Raw genomic sequence first — 24,959 nt, forward strand, 5'->3', positions numbered from 1 at the left:
TACATTTTGTGATTGGCTGAATTGTGTTCCCCTAAAATTCATATATTGAAGCCCAACCCCAGTACGCGAGAATGTAATCATATTTGGAGATAGGACCTTTAAAGAGGTAATTGAAGTTAAATCTGGTCATAAATGGATGACCTCTGATTTACATGATTGTATTTGGAAATAGGACCTTCAAAGAGATGATTAAATTCAACGGAGGCTGTTAGGTGGGGCTCTAATCCAATATGACTGGTGTCCTTACAGAAGAGAGACACACCAAGGATATGTGTGCACAGAGAAAAGCCATGTGAGGACACAGAAGGAAGGTGGCAAGCCAAGAAATGTGGGCTCAGAAGAAGCTACACTTGCCAACACTTTGATCTTGGAGCTCTAGCCTCCATAACCATGAAAAAAACTGAAATTTCTTTGTTTAAGCTACCCTTAGGTATTTTGTTATGGCAGCCCTAACAAGCCAATATACACTCTCAGAGACACCCAGATTTCTTTCAACTCTTCTGTTGAAAACTCTTCAAGCCAAGAAACAAACCAGCTTTCCTGCAAAACTGACAATACTGTAGAACTAACATCTGATTATTACGTAATGCTATTTTATGTTGAAAACTGGGAAGTCTGCCTCTTGGAGTTCTGAATCTTTCACGCGGTGCCTTGTTAAGCCCAGCAGAGAGAAGGAAGGAATCCTATCGCTGATGACACCTGACTGGTCTAGGTAACCCAGGCTCACACTGTTCAGTCTGCAAGTGGTCTGAGGTTGGTTTAGAGACATTTCAACCAATGAGAGGAAGAAGACTCTTGCTAGGAATTTTGTAACATGGTTATTTTTCTTTCCCTTAGGTTAGTAGAGCTTCTGCAGCCATTGCGTCACCAGGAGGGAAGCAAGCCTTAGGATTCTGCTGATACCACAGAAAGTAGTGTGTAAGGATGAAATATGCCAAATCATGATTCAGACACACCCTGAAGCCCATCCTACTTCTGGACTTTCCAGTCACGTGAGCCAGTAAATCTCTCTTATTTTTTAAGCCAATAGGAGTGATCTGTAACTTGCAAAACAACAACAACAAATTTTCTAAATAATACAGGTAGGTGCAAGGGTACAAATATGAATAAAGTCGGATCTCATCCCTTGGGGGGCACTGATCAGAGGAGCAAAAAAGTGAATACGACAATAACAAGTTCTGATGTTGGCTTTAGGTAACAGAAACGCACAGAGATTAATGGCAGGAATGTAAATTGCTGCTATATTTTTGGAAAACAATGTGGTAATATACTAGGCTTATTAGCCCCAGGCTGGAATGGAGCTCAGTGCAAAGTCGGCTTGAGATTCTTTGCCCTCTGCCCTTCTCTCTCTCTCTCTCTCTCTCTCTAACAAATTAATAAAAAGTAGAAAGCTCCGCACTGTGACCCTGTGTTTGTCTCCTCCCCGCCCGAGCAGGGAAGTCTTGGCTGGTTCTCTCGCACAGCAGCTTTGCCCCGGGGTCCCAGTTAGGAAGCTGGTGCAGGTACAGCTCCACCGGGCGGGGCTCCGGGGGAGGCCTGTGCTCTGGGACGCAGCCCCTCCACACACACACGCACACACATGCACACACACACACATGCACACACGCGCACACACACACGCACACACACGCGCACACACGCACGCACACACATGCACACGCGCACACACACGCACACACATGCACACACGCGCGCACACACGCACACACATGCACACACGCACACACATGCACACACGCGCACACACACATGCACACACACATGCACACACGCGCACACACACACGCACACACACACACACACATGCACACACGCGCGCACACCGCGATTTACCCGCCCCGGGAGGAGCAGCACCGCCCCCGGGAAGCCCCACCCCCGGGGCGGCCACACGTCCAGGCGCTGGGCGCCGGGCTGCAGAGCGCCGACCTCCTGCCGGGTCTCGGGACGCGGAGCTGCGGACTCCGGGGTACACGGCCCCGCCCCGCTATTTTTCTCGCCGAGTTTCCAGAGCTGCGGACCGTTCGCGCGTCGCTCCCCCGCTGCTCCCGCCTAGTAACTGGCGAGTCCTGCGCCGCGAGCAGAGTGGGAGCGAGGCCCTGCGTGTTCCCGGAGAGGTGAGACGCGCCTGCACGGACGGACGGACGGACCGGACCGACGGGGCCTGCCTGCGAGCCGGGGGCGGCGGCGGCCCGGGAACCTCGGCGCCTGCGGAGCGGGGACGCGAGGAAGGAGGAGGGTGGGGTTGGAATGCGGTTAGCGGGCACGATGGGGGCAGGGCGGGGGGAGGGCCCGGGGGGTGCGGGGCGGGGGGGAAGGGCACGGGTGGGTGCAAGGCAGGGGGCCCGGGGGGCATGGACGGGTGCGGGGTGGGGGGGGCCCGGGGGGCGCGCACGGACGGGTGCGGGGCGGGGGGAGGGCCCGGGGGGTGCGGGGCGGGGGGGAAGGGCACGGGTGGGTGCAAGGCAGGGGGCCCGGGGGGCATGGACGGGTGCGGGGTGGGGGGGGCCCGGGGGGCGGACACGGACGGGTGCGGGGGTGGCCCCGGGGACCCTGCGCCCGACCCCTTGGGCTGGCGGGTGGGACTCGCCCCGAACTTGGTCCGCTCCGGGGGCTCCCGGACCCGCAGCGAGGCCACCCGTCCCCAGGGGCTGCCTCTGCGGGAAAGGAGGCAAGTGGAAGAGCCGGGCTGCGGCTCCCCGCCCCGCGACCGCCCCGGCAACGCCAAAGGCCCGGGCGCCGCCCCCGCCCCCACGGGGGTCGCGCCTCGGTGCGTGTCGGGCCCAGAGACACAACGAAGCCAACGAATAGGAAAAGGAAGGGTTTCACTTGCAAGAGTAAAGGAGAACAGCAGGGCTGCTTCGCCAAGCCGTGTCACCCGGAAAAGCAAAGTTGGGGAGGTTCTAAGCCAAGGGTGCCTGCGTATTCATGCGGGGACTGGGCGGAAAAGAGTGTTCCGGGGACGCCCGGGGGGCTCAGGTGGCCCAGGGCGTGACCCCGGGGTCCCGGGATCGAGTCCCGCGTCGGGCTCCCTGCAGGGAGCCTGCTTCTCCCTCGGCCTGTGTCTCTGCCTCTTGCTCCCTCTGTTTCTCATGAATAAATAAATAAAATCTTAGAAAAAAGAAAGAAAGTTCCGCGTGGGGCGGGGGCGAAGGCGCCCTAGGTGGGCGGAGCCCGGGTGCGGGTTGATGGAGGCCTCGCGGGCCTGCCCGGGGTCACCCTCCGACTCCAGTCTGCGGGTCCGACTCCAGCCCGCGAGCGGCGGAGGGCAGCCTTCGCCTTGACCCAGCGACGTTGGGAAGCAAAGGAGTCTGGTCACCGATTCGTGGCCTCTGATTTGGTTGGGCTGTGCCCAGGCCAGGTAAGGTAAGGTGAGTTCTTGCATTCCCTTTCTTTCCAGAAAATCCTGAACGACGGAGGTTTCTTGCATTCCTTTGTGAATCTAACACCTCCTAGGAAGCTCTTGCGGCGGAGGGCTAGGGTAAGTAGAGTCAGCAGGGCAAGGTGCCAAGCATAGCCGGAGGCCTAGACTGAACTTCTCTCCTGTGGCGGGAAAGCTGTGTCCGGTTTCCTTTCCCGGGGACCCCCCCCCTCCCTCTTTGCAGCTTACACTGCCCGCGAGCGCAGGCCTGGGGGCGGGGGGGGGGGCGCAGGTGCTGCGGGGCAGGTGGGTCCCAGCAAAGTGTCCTGCTCGCCCAGCTCAGGGCGGCCTGAATCATCTCTTGGTTTCCTGCGGAGGCAAGTTTAAACCCTGGATTTCCCTTTTGGTGCCAAAGTAAACTCGCCCCCGGGCGGAGCAGCAGCGCCCCGCGGTGGTGTTCGGGAGGATCAGACTGTCTGTCGGCCTTAGAAACTTGCTCCCTCCGTCTCACCGGGGAGCATGGACCTCTCTTAGGTTCTTTGTGTTTGAGTCTCAGGATTCGTTTTATGTGAGGTGAGGAACAGAACGTTTGCACACCAGGTAGTTGTCCAGGGCCCTCGTGAAACCCAAGAGGTGGCTGGGAAGAATTTCTTTTTCTCTTCCTTTCATTTCTTTTCCTTTCATTTCTTTTCTTTTCTTTTCTTTTCTTTTCTTTTCTTTTCTTTCTTTCTTTCCTTTTCTTTCTTTCTTTCTTTCTTTCTTTCTTTCTTTCTTTCTTTCTTTCTTTCTTTCTTTCTCTTTCTTTCTTCATGAGAGACACACACACAGAGAGAGAGAAGCAGAGACACAGGCAGAGGGAGAAGCAGGCTCCTTGTGGAGAGCCTGATGTGGTTGGGACCTGACCACCTGAGTCAAAGACAGAGGCTCAACCACTGAGCCATCAGGCATCCCAGCTGGGAAGAATTTCTGTGTTGGCTAACATTTTTCCTTGGAAATTTCTGGGGAAGCCTCGGTTTCCTCATTTGTACCCTGGCAATGATAAGAATGCCTATCTTAAAGGGAATTTATGAAGATAAAATGAGATGATGAGTGTGAAGTGCTTAGCACAGGAATAGAAATGCAATAAATACTTAATAAATGTGGTTGGTGTCAAGTGATAATGAAGAGAAGTAGATGATGAGTAGACCCTGCCATCTGGCTTCAAGGCCGTGGCTAGGAAGTCTTAATAATCCAGTCACATCAGGCAGCCCAAGTGACTCAGCGGTTTAGCACCGCCTTCGGCCCAGGGCATTATCCTGGAGACCCAGGATCGAGTCCCACGTCGGGCTCCTTGCATGGAGCCTGCTTCTCCCTTTGCCTCTCTCTCTCTCTCTCTCTCTCTCTCTCCCCCCCCCCCCCCGTGTCTCTCATGAATAAATAAATAAAATCTTAAAAAAAAAACGCAGTCACATCATGGCAGTTGACTACATGCTTACTGTGTTCCAGGAACTTCAAGATGGTTCATGCTAAGAGCTGGACTCTGAAGAAGCACTTTGAAGGCAGCCCTACTCATAGTAACTTTGAGTTAAAGACGGTTGAACTCCCGTCCTTAAAAAATGGAGGTAAGTCATAAGATTTGAGCTGGAAAAGACTTTCAGTTAGCCTTTGCTGCATAACAAACTACCTCAAAATTTAGTGACAACAGGATATCTAATCTCAGGGTGGACCTCACTTATCTGTCTGGTGGTTAGCAAGCTTTCTGCAGAGGTGCCGGCCTCAGTCCTGCTAGTTTCTAGTAGGCTGTGAGCTCTTTGTCTTCACAGTGTTGGCAAGTACCTTTCAAGCCTCTCCTTATACCATGTTGGCTAATACGCGAAGCACGTCGCACAGCCGAGTCCCAATTCAAGGAGTGACACATAGACTTCTTGATGGGAGGAGTGGCGAGGAGGCCCCACACAGCAATTGGAGCAATTTTGCACTCTATCACAGAGACTTTTAAAGGTTTTCTGGGTGAAGCCTTGAGGTCATGTGGGAGGATCCCTCTAATTTCCTTCATCATTGAAAAGGTACATTGTTCATGACTTTGAGCAAACCTTGGGGAGGATTTCCTCTCGGTCCTGGCAAGCCTGATGATTGGGTGAGCGAGTGGGGTAAGCAGGGCGTGGCAACCATGTGCAGAGCTCAGACTTATCCTGTGCACAGACAGGAGAGAAAAACTCTCCTCCTTCATTGAGGAGTCTCCCATCCCATTGGGGGAAGTGGAAGGACAAAGGGAGAGAAACAGCAGCACATTCTGTAATGTGTTTGGAGATTAGCCTTGTAGAGAGACAGCAAGGGGTGTTTGCAGGCAGGTAGGCAGGCTTTGAGGAAGGCACACACAATCAAATAGCACGCCAAAGTTCAGTCCCATCGAAGTTGGGATAGATGGCCAGGACTCAGATTCAGAATTCCAGAGAATGTGCATGAGGGTCACTCCAGCAAAATGTATATTCTTTAATCCTAATGGGGGCTGTCAGTGAAACCTCATAGGAGCGCTGCAACCTAGTGCAAATGATAATGAAGAGAAGTGTTAAATGATAATGCAGAGAAGTTCATGATGACTAGACCCTGCCATCTGGCTTCAAGGCTGAGGCTAGGAAGTCATAATAATCCAGTCACGTCATGGCAGTTGACTACATGCTTACTGTGTAAGCATGCAGGTTCCTTAACCTAAGCCTGAATAAAACAAAACTATAATAGCTGGGAATCTCCTGGAAAATAACCCATGTAAAGCATGGAGTGAGTGCTAAGTAAATAATAGGATGATGATAATGATCTGGGCTGGCACCCTCTCGTCTCTTCAACAGCAAGCACAGATGGAAGAAGGGCAACCCTGCAGCGGAAGGATGATCTGTGTTTATTTAGAATGCCAAAGTCAAGGAAGGCATCAAGCCTTGAGTCTCTCTCTTTTTTTTTAAAGATTTTATTTATTTATTCATGAGAGACACACACACAGAGGCAGAGACACAGGCAGAGGGAGAAGCAGGCTCCCCACAAGGAGCCCCATGTGGGACTTGATCCCAGGACCCCAGGATCATGACCTGAACCAAAGGCAGACGCTCAACCACTGAGCCACCCAGGTGCCCTGAGCCTTGAGTTGCTAATTGCCTGTGGAATGCTTTATTTTATAGAGGTCCTGCTGGAAGCTTTGTTCCTTACCGTGGATCCTTACATGAGGTATGATTTTTCCTCCTAAAAATTCATGTGTTGTGTTTTGGACCCTGTTTTGAAATAGTCCATCTTTTAAAATATCCAACTGATTGTCATTTCCCCCTGTTGTCCCAGTATGATTCAACGATAGGATTCATGGATGTTCATCTTTGCCAGCAAAAAGATGTCTTTTTGGGATTTTATGGAGGCTTATCACATAGGCATGGTTGGTTAAATCATTGACCATTGGCAACTGAGTAAGCCTCCAGCCCTCCCCTACTTCCCGGAGGTCTGGGGAAGGGGCAGTGAGAATTACAGCCCCTCTAATCTGGAGTTCTAGTTGGCTTCTGGCAACCATCCCCCCCTCCTTAGGTGCTTCGCAAAAGTCACCTCGTTAACATAAAAAAAGATAACTTTATCAACCTCATCACTTAGGAAATCCCAGGAGTTTTAGGAGCTTTCTGCCAAAAATAGGATATAGACAGACTATATTAATTCTTACTCTAAATCACAGTATCTCCAGGATCACGCCCTGGGCTGAAGGCGACGCTAAACCGCTGAGCCACCCAAGCTGCCCTGGGTTATGTTTTAAAAGTTATTGGTAGAAACTCATCCATAGTGGAGCATGATGGTAAGATTCTCATGTTCCTTTCACTGGAAAATGCTCTCAGAATGCTGCTTTGGGGTCACAGAGCAGAACTACCACTAACAGCTCTCCTCCTGCATTTCACCAGGTTTTATTGCCTTCACGTCTCAGCACACACTTTCTTATTGATTTTTCATGTGGCCTGAACTCAAGATGGTTTTGTCCAGATGCTCTTTTATTTTTTTTAAAGAGAGAGAGAACACACGCACGAGTGGGGGATGGGGAGGGGGCAGAGGGAGAAGGAGAGAATCCAAAGCAGGCTCCACGGTCAGCATAGAGCCCCAGGCCATGCTCGATCTCACGACCCCCGCCAGAATCAAGTGGGACACGCAACTGTCTGAACCACCCAGTCGCCCCTCCCCAGATGCTCTATGTATTAAGAATTTTTTTTTTTTTCAGAGTGGCAGCCAAAAGATTGAAGGAGGGAGATATGATGATGGGGCAGCAAGTGGCCAGGTATTTGTGTGTCTCAGTGCTTGGAAAATATGTCTGTCCTCTACCTCCTGCTGGGGTCTCTCTCTACGACTCCTACAGTTTCTTTCTTTCTTCTTTTCTTTTTTAAAGATTTTATTTAGACAGCCCGGGTGGCTCAGCGGTTGAGCATCTGCCTTCTGCCCAAATTTATTTATTTAAATAAATTTAAATATTTTATTTATTTATTCATGAGAGACACAGTGAGACAGAGAGGCAGAAATACAGGCAGAGGGAGAGGCAGGCCTCATGCAGGGAGCCTGATGCGGGGCTCCATCCTGGGTCTCCAGGATCACGCCCTGAACTGAAGGCAGATGCTCAACCACTGAGCCACCCAGGCATCCCAGACCCCTATAGTTTCTTCATCCCATGGGGTTCACTTCAGTCCCTTTTAGGAACACCAACCATGTAGCATCACATCCCTTGAAAGAGGTTTCCCATGTCTTAATGTGCTTTATCTTTCAGAGTTGTGGAAAGTAAAAACTCAGCCTTCCCAGCAGGAACTGTGGTAGTGGCTTCTTCAGGCTGGACATCGCACTCTATTTCTGATGGGAAAGATCTGGAAAAGCTGCCTACAGAGTGGCCAGACACGGTACCAGTGTCTTTGGCTTTGGGAACAATTGGCATGACAGGGTGAGTTTCATGGGTGTATATTTCATTTGTTTAAATACCTGACATTCTGGTTTTCCAAAATAGTTTGTCCAGAATTTGGTCAACAAGAAGAGACTTGAGTCATTCTAGGCTCAGGGACTGGTTAGAGTAGATGATAGGACCAAGAAGGGAAGAGGATGGGCTAGAGTTAGCCTTGGACTGAAGGAAAGAGAAGGAAAATGAGGCTAGAGACCCCCTGGTCCAGAGAGCAGCAGTGAGGAGCAGCATGGGGCATGATCCTTCTCTAGCAGCTGGCAAATGGTAACACAGTGAACCAACTCCTGTCCCTGGAAGCATCTTGGCTTCATTCTTCACTCATCTCTGCCTCCATTTCAGAGTTTAAAGAGGGGAAAGGAATTCATTCTAGCTTGGCTTTTCTATTCTGTCTCATTCCCCACATTTCCTTACACACATCTGAATTTCCTGAGGTATAAAGGGATCTGAAGTTTAAATAACTGAAATGAGTCATAAATATGGTTTTGAACAGCCACTTAGCTTGACACAGACTTGAACTACTCAGGAGTTCCTTGGCCTTATCCCTCAAGAAGACTCCTGATCAGTTCATCCTGTCGCAGCTGCACTTAGGACCTCAAGTTTCCTCTTATGGCCTGGAGAAGCAAGGTCAATTGAATTCTTTTTGTTGGAGTTTCCCTCAAAAAAAACTTTTTTAGCCTGGAATTCATGAATTTCCTTTCTTTCTCTAAGTTGTATGATCTTTTCCTTCCTTCTTCCCTTCTTCCCTCTCTCACTGTTTCCCTCATTCCTTCCCTCCCTCCCTTCTTTTTCACACTTCAGAGGACTTCTAAAGAATGAAATGGAAATTCATACCTGAAACCATCAGCCTCTAGCCAAACCAGTCCCTGACACCCCAAATTCATATTGCACTCAGAATATGATTTCCTCAGAACTGCTGTGGCCAAGAGACAATATTGTGAGATTGGAGAATGCTCAATAGCTTCTTACTTTAATAAGAGGGTCTTCAACAGAATTATAGTGGTTCTGGGTCCTGCCTGCCTGCCTTGTACCCTCTACTAGTGAGCTCTTCCTCCCACCGTATTATCCCACCCGTCTCTCTCTAAATTGTGAGCCAGGTGGAGGAATGCAGGGGTGAAGGGAGACATGAGGAAACCTTGAAGCCAGTCTCCCATGACTTCGTTGGGGAGAGAGTAATCTGTAAAGTAGTAGGAGGTTTGAATCCTAAAACAGAGCATAATTTATTCGTTTGCGTGTGCGTCTCATTCACCTGTTCCAAGCCCCTGAGGACTGCACTTTTACTCCAAACAATCACCATTATTCTGGCGGTTCTCACTGATGGGGGAGGAGGAGTTATGCCTTGTTTCTCACCTCCTATGACACACCGCCCATTTCTTGAGCATGCCTGCCATTATGGACTACTTACCAGTGGGATGGGTCAACGCTTCAAGAACACTGGAACTTCTGCTGTAGACTATAAAAGAAATTGAACTCTGAAACCTAGGGTGTCGTATAGCTGTCCGGGTTCCAGAGATTTAACATTCCCCCCGAAGGTTACATTATTTCCTTCATTGGACCCCTGTTTTCTCTGTGAAGCTGAAGGGGTTCATGGGGTTCATGTGTTTTGCTCTCCAACGAAGCAATTTTGTTACTTAAATCCCCCTCAGGGACACCTGGATGGCTCAGCGGTTAAGCGCCTGCCTTTGGCCCAGGGTGTGATCCTGGAGTCCCAGGATCGAATCTCACATCGGGCTCCCGGCAGGGAGCCTGCTCCTCCCTCTGCCTGTGTCTCTGACTCTCTCTCTGTGTCTCTCATGAATAAATAAATAAAATCTAAAAAATAATAATAATAATGTCTCCCTCAGACCAAAGTGTGCCTTTACTTTTTCCTCTAAGATTTCTTTACTGTTGGCTTTTCCACCTTACCTCCTTTCCATTTTTAGAAGGATGTGATGTTACGGAAAGGCCTTGTGTATCCTAGCTCAGTATGTCTAATTAAAAGCTGGTTTTAGAATGTTCTAGGACAGGGATCCCTGGGTGGCGCAGCGGTTTGGCGCCTGCCTTTGGCTCAGGGCGCGATCCTGGAGACCCGGGATCGAATCCCACGTCGGGCTCCCAGTGCATGGAGCCTGCTTCTCCCCCTCTGCCTATGTCTTTGCCTCTCTCTCTCTCTCTGTGTGACTATCATAAATAAATTAAAAAATTAAAAAAAAAGAATGTTCTAGGACAGAGATTGGGGTTGGGAGGGCGGTCATGGGTGGAATGTCACAATCAGAAATGCACTTTCTCCCTCTCGTCTGAGGTTATGCAAACTTGCCTGGCACCGTCTGGCTTCAGCATTCATTAAGCCGATGGTTCTCAGTTGCTTACATTCATAAGAATCACCTCATCATATAACGTTCAGGTCTTCACGTCCCAGTATTTCTGAATCAGTGGGTCTGAGGTGGGGCCTGGGAATTTAAATTTTAATAAAACTCCCAAGTGATTCTGAGGCAGGTGGTGCTCCATCCAACTTTCGAAAAACACTGTGGGAATATTAGCTTTGGGGTCCTCAGAAAAAGTGCACATTTCTGTGCCTTTCACTGCCTCACCTTCAATGTTCAACTCTAATGGGTCCCCAGACATACTCAAAAGCAGATGTATAGTTTCTGTCTCATATAGAAATAATTTTACATGAACTTGTCTGAAATTTTGCAAGCGGCTTGGCAATCGCCATAGTGGATATAGATTTCACTGGCTCAGACTCGGGGTGCAAAGACATAACTTAACATTTTTCTACTACTCATCCTATCTCAAGGCTGCACCTTGGCTTGTGTAGTAAAACAGAGCCTCAGTTAATGAGTTACAGGGAAAAGCAACAAATCTATCCACGTATCTTTAATTCTCTTCCCTCAGACTAACAGCCTACTTTGGCCTCCTTGACATCTGTGGTGTGAAGGGTGGAGAAACAGTGATGGTTAATGCAGCAGCAGGGGCAGTGGGCTCTGTGGTGGGGCAGATTGCTAAGCTCAAGGTAAGTGTCTTCTGGTACCAAACATTGACTCAATACCCAGGGTGTGCACTGAGAATACAACAGTGAGCACAGCAGACCTTCCCTAGTGTCAGGGAGTGTAGTTTGGTGGGTCTTGTTTAGAAGTCAAAGATCCATTGACAATATAAGAGAGATTTCTGAAGAGTCACTCTCATTGTACCAATACAGTCTCTAGTCTCATCCTGAAAGTGATTTTCGGAATGCTCTCTAGTTCCTCTGATTAGACAGGATCAAGTCCAACACTTTAGCCCAAATCGAATAATAAGGGGACAGTCACCGGGAGAGCTGACAAGAGGGCTGAGATTCCCAGAGCTGGAGCCAAATTATAGTCTAAAGGACCACTGTCCCAAAAGATAGCATGGAAGTCACTGCAAGAGAAGCCCCAAAATAAACAAGAGAGTCAAATAAATAGATTGTCAAGCCAACAAGTTAAAACGAACAGCAAAGCACATAACCATAGACTGGGATCTATCGGTTGGTCAGAGGCGAGCTGAAGCTACAGTTGGGTATAAGCTGATTCAGGGACTAATTTCACCTAAGAGCCTATTGGCCCATTATGATATCTTCATAGATGTGGCTCAGCACATAGAAGGGTGTTCCTGGGGAAGCTGACCATACTAGACTGGGAAGGGGGGAGGTTGGTCCATGATTTTGGCTTATAATGGTTTCCATTTTTTCCTCCCCATTTAGGGCTGCAAAGTTGTTGGAGCAGCAGGGTCTGACGAAAAGGTTGCCTACCTTAAAAAGCTCGGATATGATGTTGCCTTTAACTACAAAACCATAAAGTCTTTGGAAGAAACTTTGAGAAAAGCCTCTCCTGATGGTTATGATTGTTACTTTGATAATGTGAGTGCAAATTGGGCTTAATATCTTACTTACTAACAAAGTACTATACAAGAGAATATGCTTCTAGAGCTTCCACCTAAAATATATGAAGAAAGTATGGGTGTCTTTAAAAAAAAAACAGCTTTATTGAGATAAAATTCGCCCATTTTTAAAGTGTTGAATTTAGTGGTTTTTTAGTATATTCATAGAATTATACAACCATCACCTCAATCAATTTTAGGATATTTTCATTATTCCCCCCAAAAAATCCTGTACTCATTTATAGTGACTCCTCATTTCCCCCAAAGAGTGGTCTTTTGTTACTGGCTTCTTACACTATACTGTAGCGTGTTTTCAGGTTCATCCGTGTGGTAATGTGTATCAGTGCTTCATTCCTTTTTGTGGCCAAGATATATTCCATTGTATGGATATACTACGTTTTATTTATCCATCCATGAATTGATGAGCATCTGGGTAATTTTCACTTTTTGGCTATTATACATAATGTTGCTATGAGCATGCACGATCAAGTTTTTGTATGAACGTATTATTTTCATTTTTCTTAGGTATAAACCTTTAAGTGGAATTGTTGGGTCACGTGGTAACTCCATATTTAACATTTTGAGGAACTGACAAAAATTTTTGCAAAATGGCTGCACTATTTTACATTCTCACCAGCAATATATGTTGGTTCCAATGTCCCTACATCCTCACCAACACTTACTATCTCTCATTTTTATTGTGACTATCCTCGTAGGTTTGAGGTAGTATTTCCACTGTGGTTTTGATCTTTATTTCCCTAATTGTTCATGATATTGGACATCTTTTTGTGTGCTTACGGCCATTTGTATATTTTTTGAGAAATGTCTTCAAATCTTTTGCCCATTTTTTCAATTGGCTTATTGAGTTTTAAGAGTCCTTCGTAAAGGTTCTGAGAAGTCCCTTATCACATATACTCAGTTCTCAATATTCCTGGTAGTTTGTTTTGTTGTGTTTTGTTTTATCAAGTCACCACAAACCCGGAGTCATTGCTTCTAGGGAAAGTATGTACATATATATACATGTTTCACCTTGATTACAATCTTAAATCCTAAAAACAACTCTTCCTACAGCTTCTATTTTCTTTATTTTTCAAAAGAGAAAGGAGTTCAGAAGTGGAAAGAAGCTTGCCTGAGGCTTACCCAGAAACCCATTCTTCAGAATTGGGATTCACACCCCAATCCAACCAGCCCCAGAGCTGGAGCTTTTTGAACTACTCTGCACTGCCCCCTATTGCCTTCCCTCCCTGGTAATCCCTCGGGAGAGCTGAAAAAAGAAAACAGAGCCTTGGCCTTTTTTTGACCTTAGCTGGGAACTTTGTGTCTCTTTCACTGCCTCTAGGCATGTCTCCAAATGGACAGGCAAGCTTGTGTTGATTTTGGGGTTATAAATAAATGTTAGCAAGTAAGTAGTCTCATTCTCAAATATGGAATACACTAATAAGGAGGATTGACTCTATATGATTTGCAATTCTTCTGTGAGTTGCCTTTCACTTTCTTTTTTTCTTTTCTTTCATTTTCTAGATAGTGAAAGACAAGTATCCTTTGAAGCACAAAAGCTTTAAATTTTAATGAAGCCCAATTTTTTTCTCCTGTTGTTGCTTAGGCTTTTGGTGTCCTGTCTAAAAAGGCCTTGCCTTATCCAAGGTCACAAAGATTTACTCCTATGTTTTCTTCTAAGAGTTGTATGGTTTTAACTCTTAAACGTAGGCCCATGATGCATTTTAAGTTAATTTTTGTGTATTGTGTAAGAAGGGGTCCAATTTCATTCTTTTCCATATCCAGTTATTCTGCACCATTTGTTGAAGGACTATTTTTTCCTCTTATTGCATTGTTTTGGCACTCTTGTCAAAAATCAATTGACCATAAAGTAACAGTTTATTTCTGGACTCTCAACTCAGTTCTACGGATCTATATTTCTGTTCCCACACTTTCTTTTTTTTTAATTTTTTTATTTATTTATGATAAGTCACACAGAGAGAGAGAGAGAGGCAGAGACATAGGCAGAGGGAGAAGCAGGCTCCATGCACCGGGAGCCCGACGTGGGATTCGATCCCGGGTCTCCAGGATGGCGCCCTGGGCCAAAGGCAGGCGCCAAACCGCTGCGCCACCCAGGGATCCCCCCACACTTTCTTAATACAGCTTTGTAGTAAGTTTTGAAATTGGAAAATGTGAGTCTTCCAACTTTGTTCTTGATGTGGCTTTTGAGTATTTATTCCATGCTTTTAGGTAGGAGCAATGAGATTATTGAATTGATCAGAGTATGTTCCTACTGTCAAAGAGAAATCCCAGCCTCTCCTATCTTTTCCAACTGCAATTTTCTGCGCTGCTGTGCTAATTCAATTAGGTGTTTTTTTACTTCTAAAATAAATTTTGTGAAATGATGGTTGTGACTTACTGATACTTCTGAATCTTCTAGTGCTTAGATTACTTAAAGTCAGTGATTTTTTTTTCTTCCTCTCTGTTTAGGTAGGTGGAGAGTTTTCAAACATTGTTATTCCCCAGATGAAGAAATTTGGAAGAATTGCTATTTGTGGGGCCATCTCGACATATAATAGTACTCGCCCACTTCCCCCAGGTAATAAGCTCATGCACATGATCACAGATGTAGAAAGACTAGACAAGGAGAAGATTTACAGACATGGTATAGGCCAGTGACTATCAAAATGTTAAGACTTCCTTATAATTCTTGATGAAATCGTCTTTATTAAACTAAAAATATGTAGTTTCATATATTTGTACCAAATAGCTTATATTACCTTTTTTGATATATAAAAATAACAATCTGAAAACAGACAAATGTTGATAATTTTAAAAGTTTTCGTTTTTTACCTGTTATTTTGGGTAAAGTTGTAAAAAGACATCTGATCTGATGTAGAAACAGAACACCTTGGTCTGGCTGGTGCAATATTAGGGTTCTTTAAGATATTGGAGACAGGGCAGCCCGGGTGGCTCAGCGGTTTAGCGCTGCCTTCAGACCTCCCTCTCCTCTCTCCCATCTCCACAGAGGTCCAAAAGCAGTGTCAGCTAAAGAGCTATATTCCTTGAGTCCTAATTCTCTGAGAGATGTTGTACAGGCCTCTTGTTATATGGATGGGAGATGAATGGCCAAGAGGACCAGGGGCTCTTTAAGTCCTATTCACCAGAGTCTCAAAGTCAGGTCTTCTGAACTCTTCATACTGAGTCCTTCTCTATTACTACAATTTTTAAAAAGATTTTTATTTTATTTTATTTGAGAGAGAGAGAGGGAGGGAGGGAGGGAGCTGGTGTGGGAAGGGGGAGGGCAGTGGCCAGGCTTGAGAATCTCCAGCAGACTCTGTGCCAAGTGCATGGGGCCCAATCCTACGACCCTGAGATTAAGACCTGAGTGGCAACCAAGAGTGGGTCACTCAATCCACTGAGGCACCCAGGCACCCTCCACAATTCTGTGTTGTTGATGAGATTACAGATTTACCTGTGGTCCAAAAAAAGGAGGAAAACAGAGCAAAAAGGAATTTTGGAGCGTGTCATCGGGATCTGGGATGATAACCATAAATAAATTGGGTATTCGTTCTGTGATAGGCTTCACTCATGCGAATGAAACCCTACAGCCCTGCTAGTTAACGACCCACAACTGCATTCAGACAAGTGAGCAAGAGTGGAAGGAGCTGGGAAAGGACAGCCTGTAGATTCCCTCTTGGTAGTGAAAAATCAAAGACACTACCTTCTCTAAGAAGACGACTCCAGGTGCAGTTGGCAGTCTTATTGTTAGGGACTTTTTTCCCCCTATATTTTTCTAACTGATGCTAAGCTAGAATCATGGGAAATCTGCTGCCTGGCCACTTGAGCAAAGCTCCAGGATGCATTTTCTTGACCATAGTCCCAATTAGGTACAGCCAAATATTTTGGGTCCAGTAACTTGATCTAGTCTTTTTAGCAATTAGAGTTTGGAAGTTCAGCTGCTCAGATAGGTCTTTGGGGCATCAGCTGGCCTTGTCCATCCGTTTTAGATGAGATCCTGCGCTGCCTCTGATCTCCAGAAATTCTAACATATTACATTGTTAGGATAGCTGAGGGGGTAATTAATTATTTCCCTGGCTTTAATGCCACATTAAAAGGCCACATTCTTTTTTTTCTGTTTGATTGATGGGTTTTAGCCTTTTTTAAGATTTAAATTCAGTTAATTAGCATATAGTGTATTATTAGTTTCAGAGGTGGAGTTCAGTGATTCATCAGTCTTATATAACACCCAGGGCTCATTCCATCATGTGCCCTCCTTAAAGCTCATCACCCAGCCCATCCACCCAGCCCCCTCCTCCCCAGCACCCCTCAATGTGTTTCCTATGATTAAGAGTCTCTCATGGTTTCTCTCTCTCTCTCTTTCTCTCTCTCTCTGATTTTGTCTTGTTTTACTTTTTCCCTCCCTTCCTCTCTGCTAAAACGTCACATTCTCATTGCTTCCAATAAAGAAACCATATTCCCATCAGGATGGATAAGCCCAGAAATAGTATTTCATCCTCTTCCAAGATGAGGAAATGAGGCTTCCAGTCCTTAACCCCAGAAGAAGTACGGTTGGCGTGGATCTTCTGAAGAAGCACTCCTTCTGCAAGAGCAACCTAGCGTTTGGACGTGCCGCTCTCTTGTGTCATCCTCATGTCTCACTCACAGGGTAGCCTGGTGCTTCTTCCAGGCTGGTGGTTCCCAAAGTGTGGGCCCAGTACCAGCAGCGTCACCATCTCCTGAAAACTTGTTAGAAATACAGATTCTTAGGATCTACTCCATATCCACAATCAGAAATTTCGGGGAAGGGCCAGAGACCTCTTTCTAGAAGCCCTCTGTGTGATTCCCATGCACACTACGTTGTGAGCCTCCTGTTTGCTCTACTCTTGGTATCTCAGAACGGCAAGGGCACGGGTGGTTAAAATTGCTGAGCCCCTTGACCTCTTCTTTCTTGGCTCTTAGGCCACGGTGGACACTAGATTTTTTTTTTTATATCTGCTTTGAGAAGAGAACAGGAGATAGGTCTATGCCACAGGACAACAGTAAGCCATAAAAGAAGAACACACTGAGCATCGGGAATATCAGGGTATTTAGGCTTGAGTCACACATTTTCACAGGTTCTCCTTTGGGGCCTCCTTCTGTCCTGCAGAACTGTTTGGGAAGTTTTCAGTGGGCCTTGCTCCTGGCATGTGAAGGCTGGACGTTCCCCGGCCGCCTTGCCTGTGTAAGGGCTCTGAGTGTGTGTCAGTCACGAATTAGCTCAGTTTTACGGCTCTACAACAGATTTATTGTCGTATAGTTCTGGAGATCAAAAGTCTAAAATGGTCAGCAGGGCTGAATTCTTTCTGAAGGCTCAAGAGGAGAAGCTGTTTCCTTGCCTTTTCCAGCTTCCAGAGGTTGCCTTTATTTCCTGGGTCATGGTCCCTTCCTCCATCTTCAAAGCCAGCAACACAGAATTTTCCAGTGTCTCTCTCTCTCTCTTTCACTCTGATCTGTGTTTCCATCATCCGTATTTTTTCCTACTTCTGACTTTTCTGCATCCCTTACAAGGACCCTTGTGATTATATTGGGCTCCCCTGGATAATACAAAATCGTCTCTTCACCTACAGGCTCTTGACTTGATCATACCTGCAAAGTCCCTTTGCCATGTAAGGAAAGGCATTCACAGGTTCTGGGAGCGAAGATACGGCCGTCTTTGGGGACCATTACTTTGCCTACCACAGAGGCCCCTGTGTCTGATCCACAGGGATCAGAAAAGAGTGGAGAAATCTAGAACAGTGACGTGATTTGTACTGCTTGTGTTTTCACCAGGGCCACCTTCCTGGACCCTGTCATCTAAATGTGTCCTCCTGTTCACAGGCCCACCCCCGGAGAATATTATCTATCAGCAGCTCCGCATGGAAGGGTTCATTGTTAATCGCTGGCAAGGAGACGTCCGCCAGAAGGCTCTGAAAGACTTGCTGACATGGGTCATAGAGGTAACGGGCTCCAGAGCCACTGTCTTGGTTGTACACTAGAATCTCATTCCCTTTCTTTTTTTTTTTTTCTCCCTCATTCCCTTTCCACACAATAGGTTCCATCTCCACCGCAGACACAAGTCTCTCGGTTTCCCCCTTTATTTTTTTTTCTAAGTTTTTTTTTTTTAGAGAAAGTTTTTTTTTTTAAATTTTTATTTACTTATGATAGAGAGAGAGAGAGAGAGAGAGAGAGAGAGAGAGAGAGAGACAGGCAGAGGGAGAAGCAGGCTCCATGCACCGGGAGCCCGATGTGGGATTCGATCCTGGGTCTCCAGGATCGTGCCCCGGGCCAAAGGCAGGCACTAAACCGCTGCGCCACCCAGGGATCCCTAAGATTATTTTTTTTTAAAGATTTTATTTATTTATTCATGAGAGACACGCTCAGAGAGAGAGAGGCAGAGACACAGGCAGAGGGAGAAGCAGGCTCCATGCAGGGAGCCCGACGTGGGACTCGATCCCAGGTCTCCAGGATCAGGCCCTGGGCTGAAGGCGGCGCTAAACCACTGAGCCACCCGGGCTTCCTGGTTTCCCCCTTTAGAACAAAATCCCAGAGTGTTGTTCACACTCACTGTCTGTAGTTCCTCTCTTTCCATTCTTTCTTAAACCCACATAATCAGGCTTTTACACTCTTGCCAATCCACCAAAATTGCTTTTGTCAACATTGACGGTGTCCTCACACTGTGAACTGCAGCGGTCAGTTCTTAGCATCACTTGGCTGTGGGGAGTGCTTGACAGAGGTGATCCCGCTCTCCTTGGGCACTTTCTTCCCCTGGCTCTTGGTTTTCCTCACAGATTCGTCCTCCCCAGAGGATCTCCTCCTCTGTTAGCTTCTTTTCTTCTCTCCAAATTAATAGTAGAGTGTCCCAAGGGCTGGGACTGGGCTTCTTTTCTTCTCCACCCACAGTCTGCCCATCCCTTACTTAGCTCAGCCAGGCTCTTGGCTTTAAATATCATCAGTGTGCTGACAGCTTCTAAATGTCTGTCTCCAGCCTGGATCTCTCCCCTGGGCTCTCAGCCGCTCAACAGCTGCACTTGAATGTGTAAGACACATCTTCCACTCAATACGTCAAAAACTAAATATGTCTTGATCCTTCCTGCCAGAGCCATTCCATATACAGACCTCACCATCTCAGTTACGGCACTTCTATCCTCCTAGTTGCTCAATCCAAAAACCTTGAAATCATCTTTGATTCTTTTCTTTCTCTCATGCCCACATCTCATCTGTTGGGAAATTCTGGGTGGCTCAACCTTCAAGCTACCCGCAGGATCTGATCAGCTCTCCCACGTCCTCTACTGCCGCCCTGGCCCAGGCTGCCATCTGCTCTGGCCTGGATATTACAAGAGCCTCTGTCCGACCTCCCGACTGCCCCAGCAGCTGCCAGGGTGATCTTTTTAAAGCATAAATCAAGCCCTGTCATTCTTAGGCTCCAAACCCTGCAAAGTGCTCCATTTCACTTAGAATCAAACCTACAGGGCTGTACAGGATGTGACCTCCGTTACCTCTCTGATTTCATTTCTTAGTGTTCACCCCCTCGCTTGCTCTGCCCATCCCCTCCCCACTGCCCTCTGTCCCTCTAACTGCTTCCTTAATTTGATCATTTCCCTCAGGTCTTTGCTAAAAACTACCTTCTTAATGAGGCAACTTTTAAAATGGTCCGATTTTATTTTATTTATTTATTTTTTTTAAAGATTTTACCTGTTTAGGGGATCCCTGGGTGGCTCAGCAGTTTAGCGCCTGCCTTTGGCCCAGGGCGCGATCCTGGAGACCCGGGATCGAATCCCACGTCGGGCTCCGGGTGCATGGAGCCTGCTTCTCCCTCTGCCTGTGTCTCTGCCTCTCTCTCTCTCTCTCTGTATGACTATCATAAATAAATAAAAAAAAAATTAAAAAAAAAAAGATTTTACCTGTTTATTCATGAGAGACACACACAGAGAGAGAGGCAGAGACACAGGCAGAGGGAGAAGCAGGCTCCATGCAGAGAGCCTGACGTGGGACTCGATCCCGGGTCCCCAGGATCAGGCCCTGGGCTGAAGGCAGGGACTAAGCGCTGAGCCAACCGGGCTGAAAAATGGCCCTATTTATTTATTTATTTACTTACTTACTTACTTACTTACTTATTATTTATTTATTTATTTATTTATTTATTTATTTATTTATTTATTTATGGCCCTATTTTAAATTGAAATCCTCTCTCTTTTTTTTTAAGATTTAAAATTTTATTTTTTTGAGAGCGTGCGCACATGAGTGTGTGTGCGTGTGAGTGTGCGTGCATGCGAGCCGGGGTGGGGGTGGGGAAAGGCAGAGGGGGAAGGACAAGCAGACTCCCGCTCAGGCAGGAGCCCATTGAGGGGCAGGATCCCAGGATCCTAAGATCACAACCCCAGGATCATGACCTGAGTGGAAACCAAGGGTCAGATGCTTAACCAGCTGCGCCCCCCAGGCATCCCTGCAATCTTCCTTTGTTCTTGATCCTCCTTAGCTTACTTTTACCCTTAGCAATTATCATCTTTTAGCATGATGCATACTATAATTCACTTATATTTATTGCCCATCTCCCTCTTGTGAGAATGTAACCTTCACGAAGACAGTAACATTCGTGCATTTTGTTTTCTTTTTTTTTTTAAAAGATTTTATTCATTTACTCATGAGAGACACACAGAGAGAGAGGCAGAGACACAGGCAGAGGGAGAAGCAGGCTCCATGCAGGAAGCCTGAAGTGGGACTCGATCCCAGGACTCCAGGATCACACTCTGGGCCAAAGGCAGGTGCTAAACCGCTGAGCCACCCAGGGATCTCCCTCGTGCATTTCGTTTTCTGACGTACCGCAGCATCCAGAATAGTGTCTGGTTCAGTGTCAACACTAGACGAATATTGTTGAATAAATGTTGGAGGGGCATATCTTTGTGCCGCAGCTCTTCCAGGTCCAAGATTGGTGTCTTCTTGTAGCCATGGCTTCAGAGCCACAGGAAGACACCCATCCCCTTGTCCTGTGCTATGATATACTCTCCCAGAACTCTGAATAACCAAGGGGCATTACTCTAGTTTTAGAGGAGAAAGGTGGTATTTCACCTCTAAACTCCTGGCTGTGTCATCGTTTCCCAATTCACAGAAATAGATTGCTCCCCAGGCAGCCACTGGAGATTGGTGTTTTTCCCAGGCTAACGCTTGGAGTGCTGAGCTGGGCTCTTTCCAGGAAGCTGAGAAGAGCTGAATGATTTTTAAGTCCCCAGTGTGGAGCCTCTTTGTCCCTCTTGGTGAAATCTGATCTAGCCCTCCCATGATCACAGCTGAGGACAAGAAGCCACCGTGCTGGTGTTCCTAATGCCTCCTTCTAACAGAGTGGGCCAACGGTAGTTTTGTTTTCAGTAACTAGTGACTTGGCCTAATTTCTCTCCCATCTACTTATTTTTTTTCCTCATCTCTTCCCCTTCTGAAAAATATACTTTTCTTTTAGAACAGTTTTAAGGAAACAAATCACAAAATTAGTACAAAGACTTTCCATATGCCCTGTGTTCTGTACCTTAACCTAATGTATTATTAACGCTCTACTTTTAACTTTTAAACTTTCAGTTATAGCTTTTAACTCCTTTCCAGGTTCTTTGCCTCCTTTATTTTACCTTTTTTAAGATTTTATTTATATATTCATGAGAGACACAGAGAGAGAGGCAGAGACACACAGGCAGAGGGAGAAGCAGGCTCCATGCAGGGAGCCCCATGCAGGACTCCGTTCTGGGACCCAAGGATCATGACCTGAGGCAAAGGCAGATGCTCAACCACTGAGCCACCCAAGTGCCCCTCTTTGCCTCTTTAGAACAGGAAGGAGCTGGCGCTTTCTAGTCAAGAGTTCAAATCCCTGCCCTCCATACATATTAATTAGTGGAGTGACCCCAGGCCAATAGCGCCTCCATAAATCCATCACGAGGCGTAGGCCATCGCTGGAATACATTAGGAAAGTAAGTGATATCAGCTAACTCCAGTCTCCACATAAGATCCCTTAAAAAACAAAACAAAAACCCTTGAAAACATAAATTAGTCCCACTTAGTAGACTGTCTTGTAGTAGAAAGGAAAATGAAAAACCGTCACTAAATGAACCCTTCCCTCCCACACTCCAAAGAGAATGTTCAACATATATTGAAAGAATCTGGGCTTGACGGGAGGACAGATTATTAGACTGCCATGGTATTTACATTTGCTGAACAGGCTCTTCCTCTTCAGGGGTCAAAGAGGTAAGGATGCTACGTCCTGAAGCTACTGGAAGAATTAAAGCAGATAATCCCCTGGAATGGGGCCCCTTTCTCCATCTTCCACATCTTCTGAGATCACTGCATTATTAAATTTTTGCATGTAATTTACTTAGAAATTGCTTAATCATTTCCTGGGACATTCTTATTATACTGTGACCTAACGCCTATTATTAAATTGTTCGGTGTACTCTGTCGATCACGCCCCCAGACTGACTCTAAGGTCACGGAGGACAGAGCCTCCATCTTAGATTTCCAACCTGCCTGCGGTGTAACCCGGTAAGTGTGTTGCTATGATGGGAAGAGTGTATCAGTTAGAATATGAAATTAATCTGTGATGTTTGTTGTTGTTTTGATACAGGGTAAAATCCAGTACCACGAATACATCATTGAAGGATTTGAAAACATGCCAGCTGCATTTATGGGAATGCTGAAAGGAGATAATTTGGGAAAAACAATAGTGAAAGCATGAAAAAAATGACACATGGAATCTAGAAATCATTTGGATGATGACTTAATTTCTTTTTAACCATTTAATAAAAAATATATACTACCTTCATTATCTAAGAAATAGTCATTGTAATGAGTTTGATCTACCTTATGAAACACATTTAAGTGGTATGTAATTAGAACAGGGGTGAAAATTACATAGTGAGCAACAACCAGTCACCTCACTCCCTGCTATGCTCCTTCTGGGTTATGGTACAAAATAATGGTTTAGAGTCAAAAGTTAACTGCTTCTGTGACTTTAGAGTTTTGATTTTTTTTCCTCTGATCTGTAAAGTGAGGATAGTAACATCTGCTCTATATACGTATTATAATTTACTTCAAATACCAGCATGGGTGTGCCCTGGGGGGCTGCCATTAAGTGTCCAACTCTTGACTCCAACTCAGGTCATGATCTCAGGGTTGTAGGATGGAGCCCCATGTCAGGGTCCACGCTCAGCAGGGAGTCTGCTTGAGGATTCTCTCTCCCTCTGCCCTTTCCACCTCACTGCACAAGCTCTCAAAAAAATAATAATAAAATAAAAAAAAATGGGCAGCCCCGGTGGCCCAGCAGTTTGGTGCCACCTTTAGCCCGGGGTGTGATCCTGAAGACCTGGGATCGAGTCCCACGTTGGGCTCCCTGCATGGGGCCTGCTTCTCTCTCTGCCTCTCTCTTTCTCTCTCTCTCTGTCATGAATAAATAAATAAAATTAAAAAATAGGTTTTAAAAAAATTTAAATAAATAAATAAATAAATAAAATAAATAAATAAATAAATAAATAAATAAATAATAAATCTTCAAGACAAAACAAAACACCAGCATAATGCCTGGCCTGTATTAAGTACACAGTATTAGCCACCTCCCTGCAGAAATCACTGAATTTGAAGCCATCAGGTTACCACTCTATTGCTTATTACATGAGAAGAAATAAACATTGCTATTGTGTGGGGGTCTCAGGGCAGCCCATACTGCTCCTCCGTCGTGGAGTCTAACACATGACAGACCAAGGAAGGGACACAAAAGCTACAAAAAGGTAGCACATGGAATTATAAGCCTATAAAAATGTGTGAGACTTATTATTTATTCATGAGAGGCAGAGACCCAGGCAGAGAGAGAAGCAGGCTCCCTTGGGGAGCCCAATGTGGGACTCGATCCCAGGCCCCCGGGATCATGCCCTGAGCCTAAGGCAGAAGCTCAACCACTGAGCCACTCAGGAGCCTCTCCCACAAACACTAAAACATTACTGAGGAACACAAGAGACTTGGCACATTTGGGAAGGACCATGCTTTTGGACGGGAAGATTCAGAATTTTAGCTGTCAATTCCGTTGATCATTTCTGCCTCCAAATAGAGTAGGGGTTAAGTCAGACTACAGTGAAAAAATGGGAGAAATATGTGAGTATGTGAGTGTGTGTGTGTGTGTGTGTGTGTGTGTGTGTGAGAGAGAGAGAGAGAGAGAGAGAGAACCCTCTGGAAGGATGAAATAAACTGATAACATGATTTGTCTCCAGGGCGAAGAACTGGGAAATGCCTGAAGGGCAAGGATAAGAAAGACACTTTATACTATATAACCTTTTGTACCTTTTGAATTCTAAACCTTACAAATTATTTATCTGCTATTAAAAAATACAATTAAAAAAATAAAAGCTCCTGCCCTCCTGAATCCCCATTCCATATGGGGAAAGTAAAACATGTGTGAGATAAAACTCAGGCAAGTGTGAGGGTGCCCCCACCCAAGATGTGTGCCTCTGGTGTTTTTGTTTGTTTTTATTTATTCATGAGAGACACAGAGAGAGAGAGGCAGAGACACAGGCTCCCTGCAGCGAACCTGATGTGGGACTCGATCCCAGCACCCCGGGATCACAACCTGAGCCAAAGGTAGATGCTCAACCACTGAGCCACCCAGGTGCCCCTGTATGATTCTATTTATGGGCAATGTCCAGAACAAACAGGCAAATTTAGACATAGTAGATTAGTGGTTGTATGGATGGGGCAGGGAGGAGTAGGAAGTGAGGGCTAGAAGGTATGGAATTTATTTTGGGGGAGAGAAAAATATTCTTGAAATACAGTGGT

General features: G+C 46.2%; 1 protein-coding gene across 1 annotated transcript; it reads left to right on the plus strand.

Annotated features, from left to right (window-relative positions):
• The first annotated feature begins 1,881 nt into the window (after nt 1-1,881).
• On the plus strand, nt 1,882-22,959 carry PTGR1 (prostaglandin reductase 1). Its single transcript, XM_055301787.1, has 11 exons — nt 1,882-2,114; nt 3,398-3,478; nt 4,844-4,959; nt 6,508-6,553; nt 7,572-7,628; nt 8,109-8,276; nt 11,163-11,280; nt 11,989-12,144; nt 14,631-14,739; nt 18,000-18,118; nt 22,762-22,959. The coding sequence occupies exons 3-11, from the start codon at nt 4,854-4,856 to the stop codon at nt 22,870-22,872; spliced, it is 990 nt and encodes a 329-aa protein (XP_055157762.1). The 5' UTR covers nt 1,882-2,114; nt 3,398-3,478; nt 4,844-4,853; the 3' UTR covers nt 22,873-22,959.
• The last annotated feature ends 2,000 nt before the right edge of the window (nt 22,960-24,959 follow it).

Source organism: Nyctereutes procyonoides, unplaced genomic scaffold (assembly GCF_905146905.1).
Source record: "Nyctereutes procyonoides isolate TBG_1078 unplaced genomic scaffold, NYPRO_anot_genome, whole genome shotgun sequence".
In the NCBI taxonomy this organism is placed as follows: domain Eukaryota; kingdom Metazoa; phylum Chordata; class Mammalia; order Carnivora; family Canidae; genus Nyctereutes; species Nyctereutes procyonoides.